General features: G+C 42.3%; 1 protein-coding gene across 2 annotated transcripts; it reads left to right on the top strand.

Annotated features, from left to right (window-relative positions):
- The first annotated feature begins 6 nt into the window (after nucleotides 1-6).
- Nucleotides 7-26,233, top strand: ZBTB37 (zinc finger and BTB domain containing 37). Of its 2 annotated transcripts, none has more exons than XM_083743900.1 (4): nucleotides 7-137; nucleotides 2,640-3,590; nucleotides 5,863-5,962; nucleotides 10,624-26,233. In XM_083743900.1, the coding sequence occupies exons 1-4, from the start codon at nucleotides 49-51 to the stop codon at nucleotides 11,110-11,112; spliced, it is 1,629 nt and encodes a 542-aa protein (XP_083600026.1). In that variant the 5' UTR covers nucleotides 7-48; the 3' UTR covers nucleotides 11,113-26,233. The 2 variants fall into 2 exon arrangements, with proteins under 2 accessions (XP_083600026.1, XP_083600027.1); XM_083743901.1 differs by having other exon boundaries at nucleotides 31-1,286.
- Nucleotides 26,234-27,808: the final 1,575 nt, after the last annotated feature.

Below are 27,808 nucleotides of genomic sequence, written 5' to 3'. Positions count from 1 at the left end.
AGCCCGGAGGAAAGCTAGTCAATCAGAACAAACGTCGGGGAAAGGGGGATGTCCTTCCGGGGCGTTGCCCGTCTGGGGGGTTTCGCTTCCGGAAGGGTGTTCGGGCTCGTCCCACCCCCCGCCCCCCACCCCTGGAGGTACGTAGACGGTATATTTCGGTCCCCTCGGGAAAGGAAAGGAGGTCTGGAGAGCGGCAGCTTCTCTTTTCTTCCCCCCGCCCCCCCAAGCCTCTCAGGTGGACCCTCAGGAGGCCCCCCCCCCGGGATGGCCTAACCTGCTCCTGGAATGAGGGGTCTCCCTGCCGGACCCCAATTCGTAGCCCTCCCCTGTCTCTTAGCAACTCAGCTTGCTCCTCCTTTGAACTGTTTCTGGCTAAAAGGTCGGGCGACCCCCACCCTCTTTTTCCTTATTCCACCGCCTCCAACCAGGGAAGGAATGTCAATATTCATTTATTTCGCTCTCTCTCGACTCATGGTTTTTAATTGCCCCTCGTCTCTCCCTAGCTGCTTTGTAATGTTCTCGCGTGTCGAGGGCTTTGGCATGCTGAAAGGTCCTGCCCAGGGGGCTGCGCTTCCTGCGTGGGTGAGGGCATTTGGGACAAGGAGTGGGAGGGGTGAAGCCTGAACGCAGAAGCAGAGGACCACCGTCATTAAAACTGTCATTGCTACTGTGTTGCGAATGTATCTCCTAGCTTTTGTATCCTATTAAAGGTTGTTGTTTTTTCTCTTGGACAACTATACTTTATTCCATTCTAATGATTTGGGGTATCTTGTTTCTATTGCTTCCCTTCTGTTTTCTTAGTTCATACAAGAAAGGGATAGTCTGTGCAGGGAGTATGCAAATAATGTTGACTTTTGTGCCCACTTAAATGTATTTTGGAGCTGTGGTGTCCAGTCATTTACCTAAGGTGGACTCTCTAGATTACCATTATCCAAACTTGTTTTTTATCCAAGGCATGCTCTGAAACTGTCAAGGAAATTCCTTGCCTTTAAGGAGTGTGATTGAAGTGATAGATTAAACTAAAACACAGCAAATGAGTACTCCCCCTAAGAATGAAATGCTAAAGCGTTTGTTATCACCTCAAATTATGAATGTCTAAAGGCCCAGTTACAAAGACTATAGAAGATATGGGATCCAAAATAATATCTGCCCCTTATGTTTGGGCAGCATCATTCAGAATTAACCACCTTTTGAGTATCCCACGTCAGCCAGATTCATTGGTCTTCAACTGGAGTGGACACCCCTGTACAATATGAATGGCTTCACAACCTCTCCCACCTCAAAAGGTGTGTTTTCTGTGTTTAATCATTGCATAGAAGAAGGAATTTAAATTGATGCAGATTTTCTTTTCATAACCCTGCTGTTACAAGCCGAATCTGCCATATTCCTTTTCAGTTGACAGTATAGCAGCCTGGCTATCTTTGCCTCTACTCTCCATTTACAGAAAAGGAGAAAAACAAACATATACAGTAGACTAAAAGTGGGTCTCCTGAAAATTTAAGATGAGTTCCCAGTCTGAAAAAAATAGTCCTACGTATTCACAATACTGTTGTGGTAGGGTACTGTTATCACAAAGCAGGAGGATAGATGGCATACCCTGTCAAAAGCAGCAGATGAATGAAAGGGTTCTTTTCAAAGCCCCTAGCCTCGTTGTTACAGCCCACTGTCATACCCACAATGCTCTATCAGCACAAGCTGCCTCCAGATCTATACAGTAAATCTTTGCATCACTTAGAAGTGAATCCCAAACCCACCCCACTCTCTGGGGTACTGCTTCAGGAAGCATCTGTTTTCATTCATAAGTATAGGCGGCAGCAGATCTATCCAGTTAGGTAGCTACAGAAAACCCCAGCTGTAACACAGGGTGTGATTTCAGATCACTGATGTTCCTAAAGCAGGCAGGGACAAACTTGGCCCTCCAGCTGTTTTGGGACTACAACTCCCATCATCCCTAGCTAACAGGACCAGTGGTCAGGGATGATGGGAATTGTAGTCCCAAAACAGCTGGAGAGCCAAGTTTGGCCATGCTTGTCCTAAAGCTTGGTATGCTGATTCCTCTGTGTAGTTAAGATGTGTATTCCTAATCATTCTGCCATAGTTGCTTTTGTGTGGTCTCCATGACCTTCCCATCAGAAATCTGTTCTTAGCAACAGAAAGAATGGCAGAAGTCCAAAGCTGTGTTGGTATCTCTAAAAATAGTGCACAAATTCATGATTTGCCCTTTGAGCACTTTGTAAATTGGTCCCAAACATTTATTGCTACAACTTTTAAAAGGCTTCAAAACACTTATTTCTTCTCTTATTGTTAACTGATGCTGTTCTTTATGGTATTAAGATGAATACCCAAGGGAGAAAGTTTAGACTATGTATAATGTTATGTACAATGGAGGCCAACCTTGACTGCTTTTCTTAACCCCTCTAAATATGGTTGTGTAAGCAACTAATTTTGAGCAATACGTTCTTTAAAAGAACACTTGTATTTTATCCTCTTGTGAAACACAATCATATCTGAAAGTGTGTGCAAATTCATTGTCTGAGAACTATTTATGGACACTCTTGTCTTCCTTGCGTAGTATGAGAAGCAGGCATAAAGAGAAATATTTTCTAATGCTTCCTGTGGTGCCATTTTGTTGTTGTTAGGGTTGCTCCACCTGCAACTGGAGCCGACATGGAGAAAAGTGGAAACATTCAGCTGGAGATTCCTGACTTCAGCAATTCTGTCCTGAGCCACCTCAACCAGCTGCGCATGCAGGGCCGGCTATGTGACATTGTAGTCAATGTGCAGGGCCAAGCATTCAGGGCACACAAAGTAGTACTGGCTGCCAGTTCACCTTACTTCCGGGACCACATGTCGCTCAACGAGATGAGTACGGTTTCCATCTCTGTCATCAAAAATCCCACTGTTTTTGAACAACTCCTCTCTTTTTGCTACACGGGCCGGATATGCCTCCAGTTGGCTGATATCATAAGCTACCTGACTGCAGCTAGTTTCCTGCAGATGCAACATGTTATAGACAAGTGCACACAGATCTTGGAGGGCATTCATTTCAAAATTAACGTAGCCGGTGTTGAAGCAGAATTGAGCCAAACAAGGGCAAAGCATCAAGAAAGGCCTCCAGAATCTCACCGGGCTTCCCCATCTCTGAATCGCTCTCTGAGTCCACACCACAGCACCCCGAAAGGAAGCCGCATGGGCCAGGTCAGCACTGTGCTGGACATTCGGGAACTTAGTCCTCCTGAGGAGTCTACAAGCCCTCAGATAATTGAGCAGAGCTCAGATGTGGAGAGCAGGGAGCCCATACTGAGGATTAATAGGGCAGGTCAGTGGTATGTGGAGACGGGAGTGGCAGACCATGGTGGGCAGGGTGACGATGACGTCAAAGTTCTTGGAGCAGTACGAATCAAAACGGAGAACCTGGAGGAGTGGCTGGGGACAGAAAACCAGCCATCTGGAGAAGATGGGAGCAGTGCTGAGGAGGTCACTGCCATGGTGATTGATACCACAGGCCATGGATCAATGGGACAGGAAAGTTACACATTAGGCTCATCAGGAGCAAAAGTGGCCAGGCCCACCAGCACAGAGATTGACAGGTGAGACTTTCTGTTGTTAAAAACTGATTTGCTTCCAAGAGTGTTCTGGGCATTGTACAGAATCTACAAGCACCATGATTCTCACTGTCTAGAGCTTGCTGTCTAAAAAAGTCATAGAAGATGGGGCATGATTAAAAGGACATATGAAAGTTGCAGTTTGTAGAGGATTAACAGCAGAAAGTGCATAAATGGTGATCTGGACAGTCAGTATTATTTCACATAAGCTCTAGAGTGGGACTTTATCTTCCCCAGGCAGAGATCTGCTCAGCTTTTGTAGCAGGGGAGGGGGGATCAGAAGCTGTGAAAGGCATATCTTCTTCATATTAGAAATTTCTAGAAAAGTCCCTAACATACACAAGATCACTAACCCTTTCTCAGAAGTGGTTTCTGTGGTATGAGTTTAATACCTTCTACACCAAGTTTACTGTGTTTTTCAGTAGTCTCATAGCTGCCTGCCCAGCACTGGTATTTATTTATCTATTCACTGTATTTTATCTAAACTAATGGTTGATTCCACTTTACCATTTAACTTGTATATAGCCTGCCACACGCTGAAGGCTCAAGAGATGATAACAGTAATTTTTGTAGCACTTGCATCCAGAACGCACTTGAGCAGCTTCAAAGCATAAAATATGCTGAAAACCTCGGCCCCCTTAATCCTAGTCAAAAAGGTTGCACAGGGCTGGCATAGATCACTAAGGGAGAGGAATTCCATAGTTGTGAATCAGTCACTGAGAACACAACACCTCTTTGGTTCATTTCAGCCATCATCCCAGTCCATTCCAAACAGATTCAAGCTGCTTGCCTGCTTTCTTTTTTACATTTTCCCAGTTCTCCCATCTCTAGGCACAATGACCTCTGAAGGCAGAGCAATGACCGTGTGGTCATCACACCAAGCCATGATCTTCAAAACATGGTCTGTCTATTCTGACCTCATGGTGAATTTTCCATAATGAAGTTTCTTTACTGTGGTTTAGCAGGATGACTGATTTGACCCTTTTTGTTGGTATAATGTTGCTACTTGGAAAAAAAATATTAGTACTGAGAGAGCATTTCTGGCTCTTCTGGTTGAGGAGGTGGTCACAGGTTCATGCATCAGGCATAGCAGTATGTAAAACAAAGGTACAGTCGTACCTCTGGATACAAACAGGATCCGTTCCAGAGCCCCGTTTGCATCCTGAAGTAAACATAAGTCGCGTTTCACCGCTTCCACGCATGCGCGTGACATCATTTTGAGCGTCTGCGCATGCACAAGCGGCGAATTCCGGAAGTAACGCGCTCCGTTACTTCCGGGTCTCCGCGGAGTGCAACCTGAAAATATTCATCCCCGAAGCTACTTCAACCCGAGGTATGACTGTAATGCCAAGTTAAATTATTCTTAATTCTTTGACAGATGGGAGTGCTGCTGCTTATAAATGGTAGAATGTACATCAACTAGTTGTGAAAAGCTTACTCATAGTTGTAGTCATTTTATTTATATACTGCATTTTCTACAAATACAAATGTGCTCAAAGCAGTTTATATAAAACAAGCTGTAAAAATGCAGTAATACAATAACCATGATCAATAATAAAGCTAATGTCACTTCAACATAAAACTAAAAAGTCAACGATATTGTCAAAAATATGTCAAAAATAAACAAATATTAAGTTTAGCAGTAGGTCAGCTAGCAGTATCCCAAAGTAGCCCCCAGGCTACTGGCATTAATACCTAACAACTCATCCCCCAAACATGAACTCAAATGCTCAGAAACCTCCTCAAAGTTCTTTTGGCAGCTGCTCCTTACAAAGGCTTTTGGGGAAGCTGGGTATCACTTGGTAGGTGCAACCAGCCATCACTTGCTGGCAAGCCCACTCCCCAGTCTATAAATGTTCCATAAACTGAAGTTTGAGGAATATTTCTGGCTTGGACAGAAATATGCCTAATAAGATCCACTGTCTGAACTTCTGCATGAGTGAATAGGCTTGTGACACTGTTCATCTTGTTTAGTCACCCTAACATATTTCCTTTCCCCAGGAAGCTAAGCTGCTCCTCAGTCCATCTCTAAGTTGCTGGGCTGCCTTTAAAGATTTCATTGCTGCCAAATCAATGTTAGTACACACACACACACACACACACACACACACATCTCACATTTTGTCCAGTCCCAGCTGCCCCACTCCTAATGTTATTGACTAATATTATCGAGCAGAAGTTCTGATTCTTCCCATGTCTTTGTTCAAAGTATCATAATATTGCCCAACTATCCATCAATCTCTATTTCCATTTGCAGATTTAGCCCTTCTGGTAGTGTGGTTACTGTAAATGAGCGGTACAGGTCAAAAAGTGAATCTCCATGGCGGGTGGATGAACCCAAACAACCCAATTCCCAGGTAGGTATCCCTAACTTGGGCTTTACTGCTGCAGTTATTCATATAGATCAGGCATGGTCAAACTTGGTCCTCCAGCTGTTTTGGGACTACAACTCCCATCATCCCTGACCACTGGTCCTGTTAGCTAGGGATGATGGGAGTTGTAGTCCCAAAATAGCTGGAGGACCAAGTTTGGCCACTCCTGATATAGACTGTCTATAGACAGGCACTTTGTAGTGGAGGGCTGGGGAATGGACATACAGCACCCTTCTTGAAAGCATAGTCTGAAAGACATGACACAGTGGGGAGGGAAAGAGGTTTCCAGTTTCATGGAAGGATGCATTCATTACTTTGATCCCCAAACAAAACAGTGACTTAACAAAGACCAAGAACTACAGGTCTATTTCATTATTGAACTGTGACTATAAACTGTATGCTACAATTTTAGCTAATAGATTGAAAAGGATGCTGAGACAGTCGACAGAGACCAGGCCGGGGTTTTACCAGGCCAACAAATGAAAGAATATAAGAAATGTAATTAATTTAATAGAGTATTTGGAAGTAAGAAATGAAAAACAGGCTGCGTTAATCTTTCTAGACGCGGAGAAAACCTTCGATAATATTTCATGGTCATTTGCTGATGATGTGGTGCTGACACTAGAACAACCTTTTGAAAATAATTATATTAAATTGTGGAAAGGGGTTAAGAAAGAGTTGGAGATATGGAGGAGAATGGAACTGTCCCTGTTAGGTAGAATTTCAGCCATTAAAATGAATTTATTGCCTAAGATTCTGTTTTTATTTCAATCAAATCCCAATTGTAAATAATTTAAGATGCTTCAAATAATGGAAAGAAGATATCTCTGGCAGGGGGGAAAGCCAAGAATTAAGCATAAAATTATGATAAATATAAAAGAAAAAGGAGGCTTTGCTCTGCCAGACTTTCAAATGTATTATGAGGCAGCTTGTATGTGTTGGCTAAAAAAATGGATTATATTGGACCATGCAGACATCTTAGATTGAGAGGGTCAGGATTTAAAATTTGGCTGGCATGCATGTCTCTGGTATGGGAAGGCTAAAATCTATAAGAGTTTTATGAACCACATTCTTAGGAAGAATCTGGATAGAGTTTGGGAGAAGTATAAAAATCTGCTGGAAAGCAAAACACGGTTATGGCTATCTCCCATTGAGACAATCTCAATTAAGAGAGTTAATATGGACAGACAATGGGTGACTTACAGGGAACTGCTGGATTTTATGAGGGAGGGGACCCAAGCTGAACCAATGGAAACCTAAGGAGTCAAGTTATGGATCACCAGCTACATTATATGTTTAAATCAGATAGAAATCGTTTATTTTTTGACCGAAGCTCACAATTTGAAAAAGAACTCTTGCAAAATAAGGATAAACTTTTGTCTAAAATGTCTATGAATGGGAAACAAAAGACGAGCTAGTTAAAGCTTCAATGACACACTGGGCAATAGATATAGGACACAATATAGATCCTAACCTCTGGGAGAAACTCTGGCAAAGTGACCTGAAATTTACAGCATGCTATTCATTGAAAGAGAATTATTTGAAAATGATTCATAGATGGTACTGAACTCTGAGTAGGTAGGCTTAGGGACGCAGGTGGCGCTGTGGGTTAAAGCCTCAGCGCCTAGGACTTGCCGATCGAAAGGTCGGCGGTTCGAATCCCTGCGGCGGGGTGCGCTCCCACTGCTCGGTCCCAGCGCCTGCCAACCTAGCAGTTCGAAAGCACCTCCGGGTGCAAGTAGATAAATAGGGACCGCTTACCAGCGGGAAGGTAAACGGCGTTTCCGTGTGCGGCTCTGGCTCGCCAGATGCAGCTTTGTCACGCTGGCCACGTGACCCGGAAGTGTCTCCGGACAGCGCTGGCCCCCGGCCTCTTGAGTGAGATGGGCGCACAACCCCAGAGTCTGTCAAGACTGGCCCGTACGGGCAGGGGTACCTTTACCTTTTACCTTTAGGTTGGCTTAGATTTATAAACAGAATCAGATAAGTGTTGGAAGTGTAAAGTGTGGAGGGAACCTTCCTTCACATGTGGCGGACATGTAAAAAAATGTTCAAAATTACTTTCCCAAAAAAACCAGAGTCCTTTATGTTGGGTATAATCCAGACTGAAATTCCCAGGTGTCAGAAAAGGTTATTTATGTATGCAAAAACTGCAGCCCGTGTTTGGTTAGCCCTAAAATGGAAAGTGAGTGAGGTCCTAACTAAAGAGGATTGACAACTTAAGTTGACAGAATATGCACAACTTGCAGATTTAACATAGAGAATAAGAGAGCAAGAACATACTTTTAAAGAAGACTGGAAAACATTTATTGAATATATGGAAAATAATTTTATACAGCTGAAAACGCTGGCAGCATTAAGATAAATTCAACAGAGTAAATAATTTTTGATGGATGTAAAAGTGAAAAACTAATTTGAATGGTTATAGTAAAATATGCAATAATGTATGATATGTAAAATGAACCATGGAAAGAAGAAGGGAAGTCATTGGATATTTTAAAGTTTATAAAATGTTTATTTGAAATTGTAAAGAAAACTTTATAAAAAAATTATTATATAAAAAAAGAATAAAGGGGAATCAGAGAAGGAATCCTGCACTAAAAGTAAAAAGTATGCTCAGTAGACTCATAAAGCAAAGAAATGATGAACACTACATTTTATTGAGTTCCTGTTTGTATAGCACTATCCATGAATATGACACTTTACAAGAAATGAGCGGAACAGCATTCTAGAAAATTACAGAAGAAGACAGCTATAAAATAGGAATAAAATGGAGATGGAATCAACAATGGAAGAAATGAATGCCATTATTGCAGCTGCATCTACTTACGCGTAAAATATATTAATATAAATCTGGATTCAGCTGGCAAATCTCATCAGTGGGAGTCCTGTGGAAGAACCTCTGTTTGTAGTTTTGCAACCATAGGTGGAAGACAGAATGTTGGTGTTACACATCCCCTCCAACACATTAGTGACAGAGTGTTGTTTATGTAATGCATTTTCCCCAGAGTCAAATGCCAGTGGTATACTAATATAGACTCCTATTGGTTAGTTATTCCACATATCATTCCACCTTTCTTGTGGAATTACAGTCCCAAGGCCCCCTTCCCATGCTGCCTTCACATTGTTAGAGGTTTTCCAAATAGTGTGGTAATGTTTGTTGTTGTTGTTGTTTGTTGTTGTTATACCCCTCCCAACTGACTGGGTTGCCCCAGCCACTCTGGGCTGCTTCCAACAAAAATAAAAGCATAATAAAACAAAACCAAAAACACATTAAAACTTCCCTATACAGGGCTGCCTTCAGATGTCTTCTAAAAATTGTGTGGTTCTTTATCTTTTTAACATCTGATGAGAGGGCATCCACAGGGTTGGCACCACTACCAAGAAGGCCCTCTGCCTGGTTCCCTTTAACTTCACTGCTCACAATGAGGGTACCTCAAAGCTAGACCTCAGTGTCCAGGCTGAACAATGGGGACAAAGACGCTCCTTCAGGTATACAGGGCTGAAGCTATTAAGACCGTGATGGCCAAACCTGGCCCTCCAGCTGGTCTGGGACTACAGTTCCCATCATCCCTGACCACTGGTCCTGTTAGCAAGGGATGATGGGAGTTGTAGTCCCAAAACAGCTGGAGGGCCAAGTTTGGCCATCACTGCGTTAACCAACACCAACACATCGAAATGTATTGGGAGCCAATGTAGGTCTTTTAGGACCAGTGTTATATAGTCCTGGCGGCCGCTCCTAGTCAGCAGTCTGGCAGCTACATTCGGAATTAATTGTAGTTTCCAAGTCACCTTCAAAGGTAGCTCCATGTAGAGTGTATTGCTGTAGTCCAAAGGGGACCTATGCCTTGTTCATATAGATCCATCATTCTGTACAGCTCTTTTGACTTCCAGCCTGAATTTGCTTATTGAACAAAATGTAGATGGTCTAAGAATGGGAACAACTTATCTCTTCCATAACCCCATTGTTGCCTTCGAGAAGAAGATTTGTTATCTCTGCAAATAATGAGGGTTTGAGAGATAGGAAAGGAACAAATGATATACATTTATTTTTTAAATCTATTGATTTTATCTATATATTGATTGTTCTTATGGCTGTTCTTATAGCTATTTTTAAGTAACGCTTTATATTGTTTTATGTAAACCACCTAAATATTTTAAATAAGCAGTGCATATCAATCTCATTAAGTAAATAGATAGTAATGGGGCGGGCAGGTGAAGACACAACTGCAGTGGCGTAGCGTGGGGGGTGCAGGGGGGGCCGGCCGCACCGGGCGCAACATCTGGGGGTTAGAGTTAGGGGGCGCAAATCCACGGGTTAGGGGGCGCAAATCCACGGGTTAGGGGGCGCAAATTACTTGCCTTGCCCCGGGTGCTGACAACCCATGCTACGCCACTGCACAACTGTACTTGCCTGAGTCGTATGTATTTTGGCCCTGAGAGGGAATTTGAACATGGGTTTTCCTAGTTTTAAGCCCCACACTGTAGCCCCCACACCACACAATCACTCTTGTTATCTTTAGGTCCAAAGAAACTTTAGATCCAAAGAAACTTACTGCCATCTCTTCAGAAGAGAAAAACAACCCTCTTCCCACATACAAACTAGCTCATTATCTTTACTGCTTGTCTGTAATATTTCTCTCTAGGTGGAGGAGTCTGCTATAGTTGGAGTGAGTGGCTATGTTGAATATCTCCGTGAACAGGAAGTATCTGAGAGGTGGTTTCGCTACAACCCGCGTCTCACTTGCATCTATTGCGCCAAATCCTTCAATCAGAAGGGTAGCCTGGACCGGCACATGCGGCTCCACATGGGCATCACACCCTTTGTTTGCCGTATGTGCGGCAAAAAGTATACTCGCAAGGATCAGTTGGAGTACCATATCCGCAAACACACGGGAAACAAACCCTTTCACTGCCATGTCTGCGGGAAGAGCTTCCCCTTCCAGGCCATCCTCAACCAGCACTTTCGTAAGAATCATCCTGGCTGCATGCCTCTGGAGGGGCCGCACAGCATCTCCCCAGAGACCACAGTTACGTCAAGAGGGCAGGCGGAGGAGGAATCTCCTCTTCGGGAAGAAGCCAATATGGCGGGGGAGACAGCACAGGGATCTGTGTCCACCACTGGGCCAGACTGAAGAGGAATGCAGAATGGGTGAGAGGGATCCTCTCAGTCCGTGAGCAAATCCCCTTGAGATGGTGAGCTTGAGTTCTCATTTGTGCAATGTCGCCGCTGGACAAAGAAGCTCCCAAGATGTTGCCAAAATAGAAATGATATGAAAACAAAGTGCTAAAAGCTCACCTCCTTTTCCTCATCTCCTTTTGAGGGGACGAGACAAAAACTGGGTCAACTAACCTCCGATTCAGGGATTGACAGCTTTTTTTTGGATGGGGAGAAGCTTTTTTTAAAAAAAAATATCCAATAGTGATCAAGGAATGACAGCTTTTTCATTTTCTTGTCATCAGACCCTGTGGTCCTGTGGGCTGTAGAGGTCTAGCTGTGGTGAGTGCAGAGCACCAATATCTCTATTCATCACAGTAGTTGTGCCACTGAAGAAGTGATGGGGACAAATAATTAGTTCTCCCTCTCTCTTTCCCCCTCCCCCTCACAAAATAATCTTCCAGGTAATTATTTTTGAGAAGAATGGTTGTCCTGGTAGAAGCTAACTTGTCTGAGTGTATTTTATCTCATTTTATTTTGGCGTGTCTTTTTAAAATTGACCCATTACTTAAGGGCTTTCTGTTTTGTGTCTTGGCTTGCCCATTCTAGGTGTGTGGTCTTGCCTGTATGTGATGAGGCAAGTCTCTTTTGATCAGTATTTTAGAGGTGACACAATATTTAATTAAGTAAGCTACCGAAAAAGACGGTAGTAGCTGTGAAGCTTTGCCATGTTTGGTGGGAGATATTTTCAGTTGTGAAATGTGGATAATGCAGAACACTTTGCAATTCTTGCTCAATTTCTGGGCTCTGCAAAGACTGAAAAGGTAGGATGAGGTTTCCTGTCATGAATAATTGTTTAAATAGCGGCTTTGCCTCAAAGGTCATCTTTTGCCTCCCTTCTAATATAACAGCAATATTTGTATATCAAAATAATCAAATGCCATTGGAGGGGATTATGGCTTGACTGTCTAAGAATGGTTCTCTATTTGGTATTTTTATATTAAAAATGCAAAAAATATGCATTAGTAATAATTCAGAAAGCTCACTTTCCAGTTTTCTACAAGCAGTGATAGCTCTTCCTTGAGCCTTTGTAGTATTTTTCACATGAGTTTACTGGGAAGATAACAGTGCCGCTGCCAAACCCAGCAAATATGCACTTGCCTCATCTTTCCTAATATATTGCTTGTTAGTGTAAGGATGCAGGCATGAGAGGGCAAATCTCTTGAACTTTTGTTTGAGACTTGCAAAATAAGCAGCAGTTCAAGCTCTGCTTTAGTGTTGCGTTGTATCGATGTACAAAAAAAAAGCTGGTATCATGCCAAGCAGATGATGTGGATCTCAAGAAAATAGCTGATAAGATGAAAAAGCAAGCTAATTGGGGAAGGTATCAAAATGGGGAGGGGAGAAATCACACTATCATAATGGGAAGGGAGAGATGGCCTTGTGGTCAACAAGCTTGTGCTTTGTACTAATAATTGGCCTTCTTGTAAAAATGAGGATATTTTCTTAATTCATGTTTTGGTTGAAAGAATGAATGAAAGCAGAAAACTTGTTTAACCCCCCCCCTTTTTCATTGTTTGGTGTTAACTGAGAAATTCCTTCTATTCCCCACCTCACAGCACCAAGGGTGTAAGGTGGGGAGTAGAATGAATTTCTCTTTGCGGTCAGAAGACAGGAAACCACCAATAAAGGTCAACTCATAAAAGCTTTAAAGAGTTGGATGAGACCCTCCCAAACTCACACACACACATACACTCTCTCATTTGGACTGAAGCAGGGAGGGTAATAGAGAGATACAAATATATATGCTGCTTTAGTTATAGCTTTCAAATTTACCAAAAAGAGTAAAATTACACTCAAGAGCATTGGAAAATATTTCTAGTTACTTATACAAAGATTTTAAGCATTTAAAAATAGAACTTTAAAAATATTACCAAACTGTAAGGCATACATTTATTTATCTACACATATGTTATATATAGTTATAATGGGGAAGTTTATCTGCTGAGCTGGTGATGGTGTAGGTGATAGCTATACAGAAGAATTTTCTCAGAATTGCAGCAAAATCCATCCAAGTTTAGGTGGCAAAGAGTTGAAGTGGAATATTGAATGTGGTATTCATGGAGCTGTGAGTTTCTTGAACAAGTTGTAACTGTACTGATACTGTGAACTGAGGAGCAGCCAAGAAATCCAGGTTCATCATGCAGCAATTCTCTGCTTGCTGGTAAGACTCCTCTCTGTTTAGCCTGGCCAGAGTCAATAAGCACTTCTTACATTTTAGCCTAGGTTTAGTTTTAGAAGAAAAATAAAGCTTGTGAAAGGTGTTTTTTTAACTTGCCACTGTAGAAATTAATCATTTCTAATTGCATGCGAAGGAGCCAATATTCTTGCCCAGATCTCACTGAAGGGAGGTTTACTGCTTGTAGCTATAGTTCTTGACCTCATTTAGATGTAACACTACATATTCATTTGGTATTATGAGTTAAAGTCTGCATAAGCCTTGAGTTCCCACATTCTCTCCCACCCATCTTTTGATGCAGCCACAATGAGTTCACAAGTTGTTTTGTTTCAGATTAGCTTGGAAGTTGACCTGTTGTCTGAACACAAACTGATGAATCTTAACTATGACTTGTTCATACAGGCTGACTTCAAACCATAGTCCATGACTTTGTATTGCTTCAGTGAACTATGGTTAAGATTAATCACAATTTAAACTTTAGATGCTATGAAAAAGGTCAGGTTATCTAAAACAGAACCTTCTAGTTTTCTTTTAGCTGCATTGAAGGAGGAGAGGGAGAAGGAAGTATGGGAGCGCAAAGCTTTCTGTATTTCATTCTTGTAACGCTAGGCCACAATTTAGCATTATGTCCAAACAGCAACTGTAAGGAATAGAACCAGGGATCATAATTTTGTGTGTGCATATGTGTACAAAGGACTTAGGGGATCTAGACCTGTTTGGCTCTCAGATACTCTCTTAGCAAAATGTAATCGTTGCCAAAAAAATCCTGAGATTTTTGATACTCAAAGAGCAAGTTTCTAGCCCTGATTCTGTGAGAGAGAGATTCCTGTTTGTGGTTTCCATTAATAATTTTGGAGCTAGAGGAAGGAGCAGTTCCTCCAGTATTCTAGAGGATCTTGATAGTACACTTTTATCTGTGTGTCACCTTCTTTTTCTTGATGCGTGGCAGAATAAATGAGAATGAAAAGAAACAGAAATCCTGCAGGAAAAAATGCATTTAAATTGTACACCCAAATAAAACATACACATTACTTGAATGTATTCAAACAGCTGTGATTTGCATTATTCCAGTCAGGCCTGACAAAAGCACATGCCCTCCTTGAACAGCTGCCAGGCCCTAGCAGGGCCCAATCCGAGGTGTGCTTTGGAACCTAGCCACCCTTTAAAAGAGTGGTGGAGTCTGGGAGCTGCCATGTAAATTTCTCACAGGGCCCTAATGTAGAGATGCTCTGGGGCATTGTGTCATCCGGTACTGATCCAGACCTACAGCTGCCACCATGGCCAGGTAAGGGAAGGTCCCAGGTAAGGGAACTGGCCTCGATTCCAGTTATTGAGTATAAAAAATGGCAGGTGCTTTAATCAGCCTTGTTGTCCGAGGTTCAGAACCTGAGATGGAAGGACAGGTGGCTGGTAGACCAGAGGACAGAGCCAATTGGTGACTAAAGAGGATGGTTCCCAGCCAGTTAGGATAAGAATTTGGCTTTGCTTGGTGGTTCAGGGTAAAGTCTGCTGGATATGAGGGTGATCAGAGCAAATAACAAAATCTCTTCCAGCCATACAGAAAATAGCCCACCCACTTCCTTGTCTCTACCCTGCAACTTTATCCTTTTGCCTGGATACCCTGAATTCAGAACCTGAGACCTGAGTCAGTTCTTTTTTCCTGAAGTTGGTTCTTTTTCTTTCTAGACTGCAAATGACCAAGGGTTGTAGCCAGTATTAGACCTACTCAGACTAGACCCATTGAAATTAAAAGACATGAGTAACTTAGGCCCATTATTTTATGTTGGTTTACTCTGAGTAAAACTTAGTTGGATACAGCCCTAACATGTGTATGTGTGGGCTGGTGGGTGCATAACACATTTTGTGGGCTCATTTGCAAAGCTGGTTTTGTTGCCCAAACAAATCTTTTGTTGCCCAAAGCATCTTCATGCTTTGTGTAGCAATATTCATTCCTGTGTATTACTGGTGATTTTCAAAAGAAAGTAGCAAATGTCAGTGAGAGGCTTACGTATAACTGAAAGAAAACCATGTGCCAATACTAACCCTTTAACAACCTTTTCTACTGCAGAACAATTGCTTCTACAGCACAAGAGTTACCATGCTCACTACTATAACCTCAGCCTTGACTCTGCTAATGACCTATGCCATCAGTAGCATTAGCCTAGTCAGGCACAGGGCCCTTAGGAAGACTAAGGGATGACTATACTGTGATCTCAGCCACAGAGAAGGCAAATGTAGGCTTTTGTTTGGATTCTAAAATGCAGATGAGCTGGCAATCTGCTTTTCTGTTTGGTGCGGCTACATGTTTTTACCCTTGCAAAACGGATTTCAACTGTGATTCAAAGGGGAAGTGAAGTGAAACGCTTTCATATCTTCATACCTCATTAATTAATGGCCCACATCCAGGTAGAATTTAGTTGTAGTGAATAATGTGTCTCATTCTTTTCCATGGGACTTAGTAAAAACTAATATTACCTGGATTCGGCCAGTTTCCCCCACTTCTGTTCCAGAAAAGGCCAAGAAAACTTGATTGCTTGCCTTTGGCAATTGTCTCTAGAGGGGAAAGATCGATTTCATAGCTCTATGCTTGCAAAACAGTAATAATAAAGTAATAATAAACTTCAGAATGTGAAACATTGCAGTTATCTCCCTGAGCGTGCTGCTATGTCTTTGTCTTGCCAAAAGCAATAGAGTGACTTTGATGTAATTCTGAACCATATCACTGCTGAAATGGGAAACAAATATGTGTATAGTTGAGAACAATGATATGAAATGTAGATTATAATTCTATGTCCTTACCTTTGAGTAAGCATCACTGAACTTAGTTGAGGTTGCTGATTAAGCGTATATGGGATTGGATTGCAATGGTGGTCTCCGGCATTCCAGTTCCACTAGCTCAAAAGATTTCCGCTTGCAGAGCTGAACTTTCCCTTCCTCTCTTCTCCCCTGCAGCCCCCCATGCGCTCTCAGAATCTGGGGGGGGGGGGCGGGCACAGTGGGAGGAGAGGAAGGGAACATCACATTGTGCAAGAGGGGTCTGCTTGCTGAGCATTGGATACAACCCTGAGTTTGATCAGATGAGACAAACTGAAATAACTGGCACTTTCCCAGCATTCAGAATTTTCCTGCAATTTCTAGTGGAAATACGTGCCCATTTTTGTTTCTTAAAGCACCTTTGGATTTTGTACTTTACTACTTTGGAGTGTCAGATGCATTTTTCACAGCATACCTTAGAGGTGGCGGTGGGTTTATACTTCAGTGCCTCTCTGTGTGTTGTCATAAAGTGGCTTGAAGATTTATTGTAACAGTGGTCTTAATCCAGATTAATCCCCCCTTTGTGTGCACACATCCTTAAAACAGCAAGTATATACAGGGCGATGCCTGTTAAATATGAATTTTAAAATATTCCAAGTTACTCCACAGAAACAAAGGTGGTTAGGATCAGTTATATCTTTCTGTGGCAGTTACAGACCATTCGGGATATTAGTGCAGTGTTGGGTGCTTCAAGCTTCAAGTTATTACCATGAAATGAAAACATGGTAAAATAAATTCCTCATGAAGGTGGAGCAATTGTGTAAATTCTACTTTTAAATAAATGCTAGAGTTTGTTAAAAGAGGGGTAGAGATTGTGTAGAACAGTTGTGCAATTTGCTGCTTGCTTGTTCACTGACGGCAACTAGCAATTGTTGGTGAACAGATGTAGAGTCAGTTAACTGAGTGGAGGGAGTCAATCACTGTGCCAGGCTGCACAGCCTTTCTTGACTGTTCAAAGTCATGTCCGGCAAAGTGAATGGCTGTTTGCAGCAGTCTCTAACCTGGGGATTAAAGCACCAGGCTGTGTTGGCTGTCCATGGAGCTGGTTTACTCTGCACTCTGTTTCTGGGTTGGAAATGGCAACAGAGCCCCACTGACTATACATGGGGACAAAACAGAGCTTTGCTGACGTGTGTTAGAAATACGGAACACATCTGTTGGCTTTGCGTGTGACTTTCAATCTCTCTCCTTAATAAGCTGGTAGCCAGCCAGGTGTATTCCAGGTATTGTTGGACTGCAGTTCCCATGGTCCCTGATAACTGGCTAGGCTGACTGGGGCTGATGGAGACCAATATCGTGGGCCACAGATTCCACATCTCTTTCCTAGGCAATAACCCTGCCCACAGCTGGGCTGCATTTATAAGTTACCTCTTTTGGCTTTAAGCAGGCAAGTAGCACTATGGAGCAGAAAATGAAATAAAAAGCCAGCCAGCAGAACTGTCTCTATTTATAGCAAGATGCCCTGGTTGTTGCTATGTTGTTCCTGAGGAATGAGGGGTGCTTAGGCCAGCTTTCACCATGAGCAGGGGTAACTTTATTTTTTTGATCTTGGAAAATGCTATCTAAAACAGTTGGTAACCCTTTTTTCTTTGCATATGGAACTTTCCTGGGAACAGAGCTGCCTTTGCTGGCGCAGAGCTCAGTGTGCATACCAAAAACCCTGTGTGAGCCTTAAGAATGGCAGGAAAAGAGCAAAAGTATTGACAAGTGTGTGGGTTTTTCAATAACACAGACTTCTTTGTCAAATAGGAACTTGTAGTATGCACACATTTTAAAGATAATTATTGCCAAGAATTTTAAGTTTTTAAACATTATTTATCTTGTTAGCTGGGGGTTGTTGTTTTTATGTGCAGATTCTCTGTTTCAGTATAACACCAATGGAACTGCTGTGCCCAGTCAAAAACAGCAACAACCCAGAATCTGCCAGATTCAAACAGGTTCTATGTTCTGGCCAGGCAAAACTTAAACTCATTCTTAAAAAAAAAAAAAATTACTGTCTGTGATTTGGCACAAGATTGTACCAGATTGTACCAGCTATGCATGTTGAACAAAATTTAGCTGTTTGATTCAATTAAACAAACCAAGTTAGTTTAAGTGGAATTTAAAAGCTTTGGGGTCATAGCTGGGAAGGATAGAAAGACCCGAAGTTTGATTGGGTACCATTAATAGGGAACTATTAATCTTCCAGATTGGTATGTGACTTGGTAGACTGTGGATTCTTTTATTGAAAAAATGGCTGGAACCAGTTGCTTTAATATTCCTGGGTTAAAATCTAGTCTATTTGAAAATTGTTTCTTATATTACATATTGTGGCTACAGCATAACTCCCGGGAGATAATGTCATATCTACATAGTTGAATCAGTGTTACGCAGTTCAGGGACCTGCTATGGATCAGATATCTGAATCATGAGTCTGTTAGAGGAAAATCAGTAATATAGTTGGGACTAGTTGGTATGTTTGCACTTGAGAAAATGAAATCTTGCACCTATAAACTTATGCTAATAAATGACTTTATGCAAATTAGACTAAATTATGTACATTATTTAACATTATGCTTTCATTTTGAATATGATTAGCTCTTTAAAATAAAAGCACAGTTAAGAAAATTTGTCAAACATGTTATACTGGTAGTGAAGAAAAAACATTGGCCTTGGATATTAAAGGCCACTAAAGGTTATATGCAGCATAATTTTATTTTGTTCCTAAACAGGAAAACAAAAACCTCCTGTACCATTTAAATGTGACCTGTGCTTGGAATAAAATATACGATAGTTGTAAATTTTATTTTACATACATTTTCTGTTTGCTCTGAACTGATCTTTGAATTTGTTTGAAAAATTTATAATTTGGGGACAAGAAGCAAGTTGGCAAAAAAAATATGGATAAAAGAGGGATGGGTGAAGAGGCCTGGGCAGAAGTCTTGCATAATGTGGTCAGAGTGAGAATGTAACTGGAAGTCACAGTGGTGGAAAGACACACAAGCAAACAGAAGCTCCACTTCTTGAAATGGTGGAACTCTTGGTGGGCTCTACCAGCACTTTTTCCTGAATAAGAATATAAAAAGCGCCTAGCTGGATCAGACCAAAAGTCCAACTGGCCCAGCTTTCACAGGAAGGAAGGGAAGTGCCATTCCCTGCTGTTTGACCTCAGCATCTTGTACTGGTATACGACCTCTGCTTAGCTATACTGGTTAATAGCTATTGGTAGAACTATCCTTTAATTTTCTCCAGGGTACTCAAGTGCACATCACTGCGTTTTATGAGTTTTGTATGTTCGTGATGGAAGAAGCACTTACAAGGCCAAGGTTCATGCAGTAGCGTGTCACAACCACGGGAACAAGAAATATACATTCCTCCTTCTCTCCCGCCCTGCCAGAAGAAGCAGGGCAGAGATGATTCTATAGGAGTAGCCAGATTCTTTGCCATGTACCATATTCCAGCTGGGATTCTACATGTGTGGGGTTGCGGAAGTATTTGCCATCTACTTAAAGTGCTTATGTGCTTATGCAACAAATTCTGGACAGCATCCTAAATCTGCAAAAAGTAAAAGCAGAAACAGCCTGAAATTACAGGAAATAAGATTTCTGTTGAGGCGCACCTTTTGACAATCAGTCCATACGAAGTCTGATCTTTAAGGTCCATTTCAGCAGTTTGATGCAGCAAGTAAAATAATAGGATCACACTTTGTGTACTATAATCATTTCACTGCCTGCTCAGGCACATGGATAATTGCCATGATCAATTCAGAGATTGATGTTAATTCCCTGCAGTTGCTATGTGACATGGAAATGGATGTTTCTGTGTTCAAGAGGATAGCAAATGGTGGTAGATTCCAAGAGCACGATCTGTCTCTGTCCATGCAGGCTGAGGAGAAGTTTTGTTTCCCCAAAGGCCGCTTTGTGTGAATGTGGGCCTCAGCACCCACAGCCTGCCCTCTCATTGCCAGTGTGGTGTCACAAAACTCAGCTGTGAAGTTCTCAGGGTGACTCTTGGGCCAGACACTCTCTCCACATAACCTACCTACCTCATAAGGTTGTTACGAGAGGTTGAGGAAAGACCCATCTCCACTGCCCTGACTCCCTGGGGGAATAAGCATGTCGTAACTACATATTAGTTCTCTCTTTTGCATCCTCTCCAGAGCTTCCCCCATTCCCATTGCAGCTGCCTTCTGCAGTGGGAATGTTCCTATAGAACGTCAGTTTGTAATGGGTGTAGCATACCACGGCTGTTGTAAACCAAATGTTTGTCCCCTACCTTAACTGTAGCTGCTTCTTCCAGATGGACAATTGATGAAACACAGTTTCAGGGTGAGAAAGTGATCAGACATGGCCATTTGAGCTGCTACAGATGCAGGGGGAAGGAAGGTTATTGTTTCATTTCCCTTGCTGCATTTATCAGTGGATTCTAGACACTGGCTAAGACCTGCTTAAGATGTTGCTGTGTAAGGCAGACCCCCGCTCCATAAGGACGCGGCACTCCTTCCTGCCTTGTTTGTTTTGTGTAATGCTTTAATGGGCCTCTCAGAACATTTGACATAATTTGAATAGATTTGTGCCCATCTCCATTTTTCCTTCTCACTTATGTTTATAGAGGATTCTGTTCCATAGTTCCATAGGCCTGCCATGATTTCGTTCTTCAATATTATTCCAATTTGCCAGAGAATCCTGTGCTGTGGAAGAACGTGAGAGTCAAGCATCTGTCTTGAAGGCAGAAGGTCCCAGATTCCCAGCATTTCCAGGCAGGGCTGGGATAGAAATCCTGGAGAGCTGAGGCAAATAGGTGCAGACGGTATGGTGAATGTGATTCTGATTAAGGCAGCTTCCATGTTCCCTTCGGGTTTTGTTTCCTGAACAGAACTACTTTCTGCTTCATGGTGCTCCTGGAGAAAAATGCATAATGTACATTGTTGTTTTTACAACTTTAGAACAAGGTGTTTAAAGCACTACTAGCATTTGAAATTACATTTTTATTCTGTTTTGAGGCACGGGCATATGTGGAACGGAGAGGTGAAAGTCCTATGGACTGTGTCTTCAATATTCTGCTTCTGGGACCTTGAGGAATAGTCAGAGGTTGAGATGTGTGTTCCTTTGGATGCTTCAAGTCACCCAAGTGCCATGAAGTGTTGAGCTTTTAGTATGCTCCTGGCATCCACGCTGGATCTTCGACCGTCTTTCGTCAGACAGCCAAGGTCGCATATTTGCTGGCAAGTTCCAGAGCTTGCCAACTCATATCAGTAGTGCTATTTGGAAAAAAAAACACTGATGTATTTTGAAACTACTATGCAATGGCTTTGTGAAGTTGTCATGCTCAGATTTAACTGTTGGCTGAAGGTTTCTTAAATCACTTGTTTTATCTCCTGTAGATGTTGCCAGAATTGCAAAAATGGAGTTGAACCTTACTTAACTCGCAGTACATCTAATGGTGTTTGTTTTAGCCATTGTCTCAAGACATATTTCCCTGCACCTCTTCATTTTTCCTCTTCCAGGGCTTCCTCAAGCTGTTGGTATAAACAGTTCCCAAAAGGGGCCTCTTCAGCACAGCCCCAGTAGCAAATTCCAGCGTAATTCCCTGAGCCCTTCTTTAGTAGTTTAACTTCATTGTGTCATGCACAATGGGGAGAGATGGGACACCACTTGGCAAGTAATTCTGCCATTTATTTAGTATTTATTTGTGTATTTATTTATTTAACTTGCATAATTGTCTCGTGTCTGGCAATGCCCTGCCTGCTTCATCAGTGCAGTGCAATTTTCTTGCACAGAACATGCGGATCTCAGCATAACCTGTCCTGGCCCTCTCTTATTGGGAAGCAGAACAATGGAGGTGCATGTCCCCCCAAGGGACAAAGACGTTACCGCCCACCTTTAGGCAGCAGTGAAATCGAGCATACTTTGATTCTTTCTTCCTTTATGGCAGTAAGTCCTTAGCTAACCCTTACCTTTTAACTTAAAGAGTGTTGGCGTTGATGCGAAAACCAATAAAAGAGGACATTTATCGCGCAGTTCCACTGGTGACCTCATTGAAATATCACAGTTGCAGCTATAGCAAGCTTTTAAAATCTGCTGCAATATGTGTGCATAATAATTTATTTAACCTACTGTGATTTCCTAATTTAGTTTTGCCTTCTAAATTAATGTGCAGCTTTGAATATGTAAGTGCCCCATAGATTATAAGATTCATTCACTACTTAACTGGCTGCACTAGTGTTGTAGAGAGAGATATTGGTCATTGTCTGCTTTTCATTTAGTTATTACGATGTTAAATCAGAACAGGAGCATGACATTAGTTGCAAGTAAACACTAGTGTTGTCTCTTCTCCAAAATGAATATTTCAGCAATGGTTGGTGTAACAGAAACTTTCTGTTTTGCCTCTGAGGATGGAGACTATTTCGTGGTTTTCTCGCGTTCTGCATTGAAACCCCCTGTATCTTTTGCTTGCTCAGTAAACGAATCTAATTGGGTGAACAAGCTCTTAAGGGTACATTTTGCTCAGGTAGCTGTGCATTTGAGGTTATAGAGACAAGAAAGCAAAGTGGCCCAGAGTATTTTATAAAGTGCAAAGTACAATTCAGCTAGAAAAATAGTTGCAAGAAAGCGACTATTGTAGTAAAAGTTTCTGCTGTTCCTCTTGTAGTTGTTTTCTGCTGCCAAACTTTAATTCCTTCTGAACAGAGCTTGTGAATGGGATGGTTTGCAATATCTTGGAAGGCATTGAGGGCAGTTCTCTGTTTGTGATTACCTGATAATTGCACCAGACAATGATTAGTTGGATATCTCCAGGAGATTCAAACCCAATTAAAAATATTTAAACTACTAATAATGGCAGTTGGTGATGACTGGGTACATATTTTTCCTATGGGATACTTAGACTAAAGAGTACAGTTGTATGTAGATTAACAGAAGTGAGTTTTGAAATTCAGTGAGGCTTTGTATTGCATTTGAAGGTCTCATCTGATTTGTAACAAATCAATCTGGCAATTAAGTTTAAATGACTTAATGTGAAGGGTTGCAAATGAGCACATCCCAGTGTATTGGGGCCAGTGTGTTCAGCAGAGACTTTTCATTCTTTCTTTTTCCAGAGTACTTACCCCACCCCCCAAAATATCAGGAAGCAGAAGGTGTCTCTCTGCCTAAACAATGAGCTCCCTGAGACAAACTAGGTTTGAGAGCAGGGTCGAGCTAGATGTTCCACCAAATTCAGAGTTGCAGTTGAAAACAGTGCCCTGTGTGTCTAGTTCCACCTGTTTTCCCTGTCTCCATGTGTAGTATCGATAAGTGTATTCTCTATACACACAGATCCCAACCGCTAATGTATAAAGATGGATTAGAAAATGTACCACATGGTGAAGTCTTAAGTTCTTGTTACCCCACATTATGGGACAGCAGAGGAGGCCCTGGCTTGAGTGGCAACTGCATGTTTGCAGGATTCACCTAACCAGACTTCCACTTGTGCAACAGGGCTTTCCACCACCACCACTTGCCCCCCCCCCCAAGTTGGCTGGGGGTGTTGAGAGAGCTCCCAGAACAGCACACAGAGGAGGGGGGTTGTTTCACCTGGCAAACTGCAATGCTGTGCAGACAGTATGATTGGAAGATTGCAGTGCTGAATTCCACCCAACAAACTCTTGAATGTTTTCAGTGAGCTCATAATCAGCGCTCTACACGTCAGCAGCAATTCTGTAGTTCTTTCTCTGGTGCTATTACTTGATCTATGCATAACTAAGTTCCTGCTTTTCAGCTGCTGGCCTTGCAGTCATGCTTTTTACCGCCTAGAGTTCAACCTAATCTGATGCACAAATTTCAGATTACAAAATTCCAATTTACATTCTGTAAATTGAATTCAGTGGAGTTTAAACGTAAAGTCCACCCAAAGGGGGGGGGGTGCGCTCAGTCTCTCCACCCCTCACCCTTCTCACTCAGTCCTGTTTTGCAATTTGGGGTTAGTCAAAAAGATGACGTTTTCAGGATTGTTTTTCATAGGTTTTTACTGTTGGTTGTCGGCAGATTCCTGTTATCCCAGGATATTTTTATCATACCCAACAGTGTGCAAGCCAGTTCTTCTAGGTCCAGTATATTAACACAAAGCTTACATTTTCAGATTAGCTGATTATACATTGTAGGTTACAGAAAAATAGTCTGCAACTTCTTGGAAAATCAATACCCAAGATAAATGAGGGTCTTTATAGAGAAGCTCCTCTTTGTGAGCTCTAGATTATGTTTCTTATCATGCAGTCTTGTTGACAGGGATGGTTTTCTGGGCCACTTGGAGACCTACGAAACAGATTGCGGGACAAAGTTCTGGTAGGTGCAGGGGGCAAGTTGGAGCCCTCCTTTAGTGATGCTAGTAATCCCTGGCCTGGATGTGAAATACGCAGCTTCATTTTGCTGACAAGTACAAGAAAAGACAAACCTGTGTTGTTAAAAAATGCATCTAAGTATTACAGCTCAGCTAAGTCTTTCCAGCATCTATTGCAAATCGGCTTTCAAAAGTAGTGTGGCACTTTAAGTAGGTTGTTTGAGCACCCTCACTTCTTTCCTCCTGTCCCTCCCATATGCACTTTAAACTTTGTGGCTGTTACCTGTTACATGCAGGAGGGTTGTCTTGGATGGACAATGGGTAGTGGTGATGTCAACCTTGCCTGCCATTGCTGCCTCCTCCATCTCCAGAGGCAAAAGCACTGTGTGTACCCTTTCCTGTCTCAGCATATCCACACCACTCAATAATGTGAAAGCTAGAACGTTGGCATGCAGTGGCTTTTGTGAAGCGGGCTAGCAGATTTTTGACTGTTCTCATGAGCTAAGCTGTGGTTTTCAATGATCAGCTGAGCCACAGAACCTAAGCTTTTAAAGAGGGATGGACTAAACTGCCATGGGATCAAAACTGTATTGAAATTCTGTAGGTTTTAACTTTTCCACGTGTTTCTCTTCCTGAACTTCTGCCTCAATAACCTGTTCTTGGGTGGATTCTTGCTGAGACAGACTGAAAGCTGGCCCTGTATTGGATGTTATGGGTTAGGGTGCCACCCTTTTGAATGCCACTCATGCCAAATGAGAGTGCCTGTAAAGTACAGGTGGTTTGGGATGCTGTGCTGCTACCTTGAACCCATGCATTATAGCTATGCGTTGTGCATGTTGCCACATCACAAATGAGAGCACCAACAGGATATCTGTCTGAATTGCGCAGCGCAGATAGATACTTGGTGGCATTTCAAAGGGTGACACTCATGCCCACTTTCTGTGGTCTGGCTTTTGGTGGGATGTGTGGGAATCTTGAGCAAACTGCAGCTCAGAATGGATCACTGTCACTGGTGAATTATCCAATTTGATTCTTCTGCTGCGCCCCACTCCTAAAGTTTTAAATGTATAACTCTTCTTTTGTTACAGAAATATCCTAATCATGTGTCCCCTCCCCCCCTTTAAAAACTAATCAACCACCACCTGGCCGACCCTTTAAAACTATTGCTCTGTGAATCTGAAACACACAAGATATCTGTTGCAGCTCTTGAACTGCTCTTTTTTGGTTGTATTGCATTGCATTGCAACAGAATTCATACTTCACTTCTCCAACAGGCAGAAATGTGATCTAGTTGTTTGACAATAATTGATAGCAGAACAGCCCAATTTATTTTTTATTAGCATTTTCCCAAACCCACATTTGGTGCATCCTTTATTCTCCCATTGATCTCCATGCACATGGAGAAAGAAAACAAAAGGGAGGTAATATGGTCATTATTCTGTGAGTGTGTCTTTTGGTGGTGGTGGTGGTGGTGGTGGTGGGGAGAGTAAAACAACAGTGAAGATAAAGACTTGTACAAACTTATTTAAAGCAGTTTAGCAAAAATAAATAAACTAAAAGCTCTCATTGAACAGCTTTAAAAACAATGTGAATGGAAACTTAGAAACTGGGTTAGGACTCTGAAAAATTCTATAAATGTATACTTGAAATTCTGTTTGTATTTTAAAACAAATGCATTTTCCTCTTTAACACTGTGTAAAAGAAATGTTATGCATGTGAGTGGTTTGAGAATTAAATGGTTTAATACTCATAACTGGAGTGCACTGTCTTTTGTTTGGCTGTCTGTCCACAGCCCTGTGTACCACCTCACCAGTCCCCAAACTAAGATTTTTTGTTGCCACCCATCTGTTTTGCGAGACGATGGAGTGCACCTCCAGGGGTGAAGCACTGAAGTGACCTCCCCAGTGCACAAGCCTGGGCAGTGTGGATGGAGGTCCTGAGCTGCCCAAATGACAAGATCAGCCTCACTGATATGGCCCAAAGGAAAGCGGAACAATACTTTTGGCACCAGCTTGGCTGCAGGAGTTGCCAGAAGGAGGCATACAAAGCGCCATCCAACCTTCTTAGGGACTTCATTCCAGATTTCTGCAGGGTTTACTCCTTAGCCTTTTCTTCTCCCAAAGATGTCCTACAAGGCAGTGGAGATTGAGGATCAGAGTTTTCCTTCTCTAGATGGACTACCTTCCCTGACTGATGAGCCCTGTCTGCCCCTCACTTCCCTCTACAGCACATGCAGAAACTGCATTCTTGATCGTTGGACCCACTCTTGGTTTCATCCACCCAATCTGCTGGAGCCTGTCTTCGCATGCAGGGAAGTCCTTAACTCACCAAGGTTTAAGACCCATCAGCCACCCACATCTGGTGAAGTCTGTCAGTCGAAGCTATTCCCAGGCTGTGGCCGCTGTTGCATGCTGATAGCTTGTAGGTACCACAGGTGAGAACTGAGTGCAAGGTGGGGACCAAAGGTGTGCAAACTAGCCCTGAAGGAGCATACCAGCGGTAGTGCCCCTCGCCTAACAACCCAAACACCCCAAACTAAGTTTCACTACTCACGCAAAGTCAGTTTTCCTATGTCTTTTCAATTTATTGGAGCCCCTCACTGGTCTTCATGGACAAACTGAAATCATTCAGCTTCTTCAGCTTTCACAGTGGTAGCTTCGTACATGCCTCATGCCCATGTCACCAAGCCAAATGTAGCTATGTACAGTGGTCCACCAGGAAAGTTGTCAAGCGCAAAGAAAATATGAGTGGGAGGCTGTGTTTGCGTTCTTGGGTCACAAGTTGTACAACCTATCCTTCCTGGTTTTGCCATTGTCCATGGATTGCAGCCCTATATCATCATTCGCTTCTGTGGCAAAGGCTCTTCCAAAAACCACAGCATGGGCTTTAATGAACAACTAAGATAACAGCCATCTTCTTCAGCAATTCAAAAATGTTGCTAAGATGGCAACCGCTAAAGAAACGCTCTAAAGCTGTATCCTATGCACAATTACAAGGATGCAAGGTACATGGAACTAAAGGATTATCACTTCTGAGTAAATATGCATAGAATCAGGTGGCATATACTGAAAGTAGAATTCATTTCAGTTCAAGGTGCAAGTAGGATCTTGAGTGCTCTTCAATGCTTCCACTGTTCTTAAGTGGAAATAAATGCACAGATTGCTATATACACCACGGGGCAGGCAGGGTGTTTATTATTTTGATACCCCTTTTGCTATACCATGTATCTGTGATCAACCTCCATTAATGGGACTTGGGGCCTTCATTTTATTAATCAAAGTCAACAAGTTAGAATTCAAATTTGCATAGCCAACTATTTATTCAGTAA

The sequence above is a fragment of the Podarcis gaigeae genome, assembly GCF_964106915.1.
Source record: "Podarcis gaigeae genome assembly, chromosome: 6".
NCBI classification, from domain to species: Eukaryota; Metazoa; Chordata; class Lepidosauria; order Squamata; family Lacertidae; genus Podarcis; species Podarcis gaigeae.
Note: the sequence above shows the minus strand (reverse complement) of the source record. Positions and strands in the feature narration are given on the sequence as shown.